The 6,368-nt window shown below is 43.6% G+C and overlaps 1 protein-coding gene across 1 annotated transcript; it reads left to right on the top strand.

Annotated features, from left to right (window-relative positions):
* The first annotated feature begins 4,698 nt into the window (after positions 1-4,698).
* On the top strand, positions 4,699-5,960 carry LOC123399316. The gene has a single exon (XM_045093729.1). It carries the CDS (start codon positions 5,016-5,018, stop codon positions 5,715-5,717), a length of 702 nt encoding a protein of 233 aa, XP_044949664.1. The 5' UTR covers positions 4,699-5,015; the 3' UTR covers positions 5,718-5,960.
* Positions 5,961-6,368: the final 408 nt, after the last annotated feature.

The following is a 6,368-nucleotide window of genomic DNA, read 5'->3' as shown; positions in this document are numbered from 1 at the left end:
AATGTGAGAACTATGTGACAAATAAGTGAAAATAATTTGGCAAGTACCGACGAAAACAAAAGTTATCAAAACATGTCGACATGAGATCTAGTTTTGAAGATCTCGTCGCGATAAAATTAGTGATGAAAACGGATTATTAATCGAGATAACAATTTGAAAGATAAAATAAAAATAAAATGCAAAATCAAAAGAATACATAATGATGTCATGTTGCATGCATGCAAAAATGAATGGAAGGGAGCCGCCGCATGACAAGACTAATATGCGGCGTCTCTCCCTAGTGAAGTCCTTTTTTTCTTTTTGTCTTTCTTGTGAGTGTTTTTCTTATTTTTCATTTATTATTATTTTTCTACAGGTTTTTATTTATTTAGTTTTCTTATCATGGTTGTTTTTTTATTTCAGTTTTTTATTTTTTTTATTTTTTTCTTTTGATAGTTTTCATACCATAAAATAATTTACTGTATAACAACATGTAAGCATTTATTATTTACGGAGAACTTTTTTAAATATATGAAGAAATTTATATAATATAGTATGGGTATTTTTAATACAAAGTAAACTATTTTTAATGTTGGATGAGTTGTATTTTAATGTGTATACAGTGGGTTTTAATGTACTATATATATTTTGTTAACACAGTTAGTTTTTCTAATATACACTAAACAATTTTGTAATGCAGAATGAACAGAAATTTAATTTACGTTGAACATATTTAATGCAATTTTTTTAATATGAAAGTGCCTAAATGGTGGTTAAATGAAAGTGCCTAAATGGTATTTTGATATGAGGACAATATGGTAGTGCGACTAATGGTGGTTAGTAAGTTTATCACAGATCATTGGTCTCTCGGAATTATTATTTGGAATGGTTGACATTGCACTTCAAAAGGGAAAGAATGCGAGGTTGCTCTGAGACATGAGAGTTTCGTCTTGCTTTCTCTTCAATCGTATGATACCACACTATTAGAAGGGTCAAGGCAACTATATACACTATTCATTTTATATCTATCACAAAAAAATAAGGGATAAGGCTCTTTTAATTGAGGTATGGGCCACATTCCCCCATGCCCACGAGGTTTAGGGGAAACTCCCTCAACACCCCATGCTCATGGCTTCCTATGAGCATCTACAACTCAACTCTTCAAATGCTTCCTAAATATCTCGCTAAGCAGCCGAGTTAGGACTGACCAGAAGAGAGAAAAAAGGCCATCCAACCACACCCCTTAAAGCCTCCTTAAACGTCTCGGTTTTCCTACATTCTTCAAATCCAGCCCATATATGGTTTGCCACATTAGCCTGAATTCCACTAGCTCACATATTTTTATCTTTCTCCTTCCTCTCTCTTGTTTCCTGGACATAGAGCCATAGGTTTCACTTTCTGTGATATTTCGATGAAATTCAGTAAATTTTAGTAATTTCAATAGACACTGAGATAATTATGTCTCGTTCAAAATATTTCAACTATTTCAGTAGTCCATAGGAATTCAAATATGTTTTTTAAATACTTTCCAATTTTGAATGTTTAATTGAATTCAAGTGAATAGTCCAATCATTTAGCTGAAATGCAAACCGAAATCATGGAAATTCACTAAATTTCGGTGATTTCGGTTGGTACTGAAAGTTTTTTTAGAACTAAAATTGAAAACCAAGGGCGGAATAGGGACGTGGCCGCATCGCCCGAGGCATGAGGGGAACCCGCCCACTTCGGAGAGGAGCTTGCCAACGTGTGTTGGACATCACTCACTCGCGACCAAGAGTGAGGCTGAGGTTGCTTGTGCCGCTCGCGTTCTTTATTTTAGCTTCTCCCACCGTTGTTGCACCTCAAAAGCTTGATTCATCTAAATCCCTTCACTCAAACTTCACCAAACTTTAAGGATTGAAAGAGGAACTCCCGATCTAAATTTCCACCGAACCAATTCATGATCACCACTCTTGTTCATCAGGAACACATGGTACTCTGGAAGACTTGGGGCTGCTAAATGGTAATCGTCAAAGCTCGGAAGCTTTCTTGCATGTGGTTTGATTCGAGAAGTTCGTAAATATTGGATGATTGCTTTCAAGACCACCCTCGAGTGATTTGAGATTCATTCAGCTGGTGCTGACTCATATGAAGATTAGGGTGAGCCACTTGGTGGCATTCGAGAGAATTGGCTTCAGCACATCACCAACGGAGATTAGCACTTCCAAAGTGTGTGAACTTAGGGGTACATCCGCCTCCCCGACTCTTATGGGTTATCCTTTACCACCCCCTAGTCGTGTTCTATGTTTGTTGGCTTGCTAATTAGCTTCTTGCGTTGATTACATTAGTTCTAGCTTGCTTGGTACATTAGCTTGTTCTCATTGCAGATTGCATATCCAGAGAACTTTACCGACATTACCCTTATAATTTGGAAGGTAGGATATTTTTTTGTAGTCCCCTATTCACCTCCATGCAGTCGAACTCGATCCATTTGGCAACACAAAGAATGAGAGGTGCCAATCTTCTCCAATCCATGAAACGTATGGAGATGACAATATAAACGACCATATCTTCACACATACTATGGGAAGGTGGCATACCTTTCCCCTGAGGATATAGGCGAACTCTTCTTAAGACATACATACTAGGACATAGTCTTGCATGACCTTAACGCCACTGACGTCAATTCATATTGATAACTAATTTCGAGATGTTACTTTATCCTCCTACATATAGATGTGGAATTTCCACAAATCTTTGTGTTGTGTACATCCCTTGTGAAAAGTCTATATGAAATATCTCCATAGGGTTACTTAGAATATATATTTCTATTGTCTACAAAAGTATGGCATGAGCATAAGGTTTTGAGACGGCTTGAACGCCGGTTGACAAAGTGACACCATGTTGATCTTCTTCTTTTTTGAGAAAGAGGGCTCCCCTCCAATTTCCATTAACAGAAAACACGCGTCTTCATTATAAACTACTAGGAAAGCATGTCTACCTATCAAATACTTAATATTGTTTTGCCCTCAGTAACAAACACAATTTAATATAAAGCAGTTTGTAGTAGACTTAACTCGGTTGTGATTTGCTTATATCGACATTCAAATTGCCCAATGTATCCACATTAAAATTTGTGTAGAGGTCGAGGGGGTTCAAGATGAGACAACTAGTACCACCGCCTTAAGAAAACTTTAGAAAACTCAGAGGAAGATTGTGACCCACAACATGCTTGTCCGCATAAGAGGGGGGAGTACATTGAGGAACACATCCAAAACTCCCAACCAATGACTCCTTCGGCCTGTAGATTTCCAAATCAAACGAATATGGAAACTAAAGCATTTAGATGTCGCTGTCCAACTCAACCCTTTGGAATTTTTAACAAGGTCTCAGCTAATGCCAAAAATTATTCTTTGTTGCAGGACTTTTACTCCTCCGACCGTCAAGACAAACGCTCCCTCGATGATGGTTCGCCGTTCTTAGCCAAAAATGACTACAATATCCTCATGGTTGACGATGACTTTGAATTGCAGCATAATTACATTTGGTCTTCATGGGTCACCATCAAAGTCAAGACCTTCGGATGGCTTTTGTTCAACCGCCTAAACACCAGAGCCAATATGATGCACAAAAACATTGTGGATGTTGCTCCGTGCCCCAAAAGTCAAGACCCGCTACGCGGGTTTGGATGCTTTTGGGTTTTGTTTCGCCCACTACCATATCTACTATTCAAGACATCCAACCACCATACGGGTCAAATCCCAACATCTCGCCTATGGTGCCTCTAGCCATTCTTTGGAAATTATGGAACTCATGGAATGCAGCGGTCTTCAGAGATGAACATCATCTCTCTCGCATCACTCTTAGGAACATTCTTACTGATTTTTCTCTTTGGAACTACCGCTTTAAGAAGTTGGAACTTAGGGATCTTACTAAGCGGTGGCTTGCGTTTCTCTCCTCTAGAATTCCCTATGTTGGGTGATTGTTATGATCCGTCATGACTTGTAATCTCCTATGTAAACTGAATACTTGATGCAATATATTCAGGTGGGGAAGATCCCCCACCCCCCGGTGATTGTTAAAAAAATGCCAAAACATCTTCAAAATTAGGCCAATATGAACACAATCATAGTAAATAGAGTACCTTCATTCATGAGAAATTGATTGTCATACATACGGAAGAAAACCAAGGGTCAAAGTCATCGGGTTAGCTAAAACTCAGCCGACCGAGGTTCAGCGAAGTCTTAGTCAGGGTGCTCAACCATTGATTTGCTTGCATGGAAATTCGTATCAGACTGAGGGACATCCAACAACCCTTCTAGCATTTTGTCCCACCGTTTGTAATACATTGTCGTAACTACTACAACATCTGCCATTGCTGGTTGCAGCATGTCATTTCACCGGTCACAACATCTACCATCGTTGTTTGTAGCACTTGGTCCCATTGGTCACAACATCCACAATTGACGTCTGTAGCATGTAGTCACACCAGTATTCTTTTCAGACGAGATTATCAGAAACCTGATGGTTTAGGAAATTCCGGTCAACCCTCAAACAAATTAAATATCGTTTGAATTCAAATTGTTTTGAATTTAAATTGTGGAACGGCATTAAATCCAGCTTGTGTGCACCAATGTTCATATCTGTCTATCCACACCTCAAAATCATATAAGAATGCCTCAATAAATATGTAAACCGAATGATTGCGTGGTGCGATGCATGTCCATACCTTCCTTTGGTGCCCTCACGCGGTCGCCCCAGAACCTAGCGCAAGATCGCATGCACCAGTTAATCTGATCAGACGCCCGGGACAGTCGTGCTTACTGAGCACCAGACCGATCCGGCGCCTCCCGCTGGTCATGGCCGCGCGCATGCACCGTCGGAAAAACCTCCCAGCCGCACCGACGACGAGCACCAAGAACCACTCGGTCCATGGAGCGAGCAACCCTACGGACACATAAATATCCGAGCGCTCCATCGATCCAGCACACCACAAACCAAGAGCTCAGCCCGGCAGAAACCACAGAGGTTCTCGATCCAGCTCCAAGCTCAAAGAAATGGCCGCTTCGACCGTGCTGGCGCTCGCCCTGGCCGTCCTCCTCCTCCCGGCCGCCGCGTCGGCCGGGCGCGCCCAGCTGCCGGGCGCTGGCCCGCCGGGCCCGCCGGGTCCGTCTGGCCCGCCGGGCGCGAGCCCGCTCGTGACCGCGTGCACGGAGGTGCCCTTCCCGGCGCACTGCGTCAAGGAGCTGGGCCCGCGCCTCCTCGACATCCAGACCGCGCTGGCGTCGGTCTCGCCGCGGGCCGCGCTCATCGCCGGCGCGCCGGGGACGGTGGACTTCTCGGCTCTCGTGGCCGTGGCCATGGAGGCGGCCACGGAGGCCGGCGCGGTGGCGACCACCATTTTCGAGGGCAAGCTCCCCGGGTTCAACAACTCCGTGCCGGACTTCAAGGTCTGCCTCAGCAACTGCAGCGTCACCATGAAGGCCGCCATGAAGAAGCTCCACGGCGCCACCGCCGCCTTGAAGGTCCACGCGCACGTGGTCGCCAAGGCGCTCGCCGACCGGGCCATCGTCGACGTCTCGGCCTGCACGCTCAGCTGCAGGAACCTGACCGGCGACGTGAGGCTCATCCTCGAGGCCAGCCTCGTCGAGTTCCAGAAGATGATCAAGATCGCCGTCAGCTTCCTCACCAAGATCGCGGCCAAGACCCCGCCCGGCCCTGGCGCTCCCCTCCTCCCTCCCCCGATGCGCCGCCCATAGATCGCCGGCCGGCATGCCACGACCGATTCTGCTCAATAACCAGGGATAAGGCTCAATAACGTGGAATTCCAAAGATAGCTTCATGTTGATCCTCAGTTTAGTTTTTCATAGTTTCTTTTGTGTTTTGTTTAGTTTTTCATGATCTAGTTTCATGTTTTGTTTCCTCCTTTTGGTACGGATGCTCTTCATTTTGAGTGTAGTCAAATGTTGGCAATAAAATGGAATCTCATTAGTTGGTCCTAATTTCATGTTTGCTCACTAGTTTTAATCTCATTAGACTGCCAAATGCGCAACTTGATACATAAATATCGCGACTCGTTTTTTTCATACTATTTTACACAAAACACGTTAAATTGACAGTACTAATTAACTAAGATGTTTCATGAGTCCGGCTCCGGCCCAAGGAGAAGAATAACTTGTTCTGGCACCCCTAAAAGCTTTTGGTTCATGCCTTGACTTCCTTGTGATTCAATATGTGAACAACATTATTAGGGCGTATCCAAACCGATCTCCAAACCGGAGACCACATTTGTCGGCTGACAAGGGGGGCGACAGTGGCGGAGCTTCATGTAGAACAACAGGGGTCATGGCCTCCCCTTAATTTTTGCACCCACCAAAAGCATATGCTATATTTTAAGCCTAATATAAGGT

Source organism: Hordeum vulgare, chromosome 5H, assembly GCF_904849725.1.
Source record: "Hordeum vulgare subsp. vulgare chromosome 5H, MorexV3_pseudomolecules_assembly, whole genome shotgun sequence".
NCBI classification, from domain to species: domain Eukaryota; kingdom Viridiplantae; phylum Streptophyta; class Magnoliopsida; order Poales; family Poaceae; genus Hordeum; species Hordeum vulgare.
The sequence above is the reverse complement of the archived record's forward strand: the minus strand, read 5'-3'. Positions and strand labels throughout refer to the sequence as shown.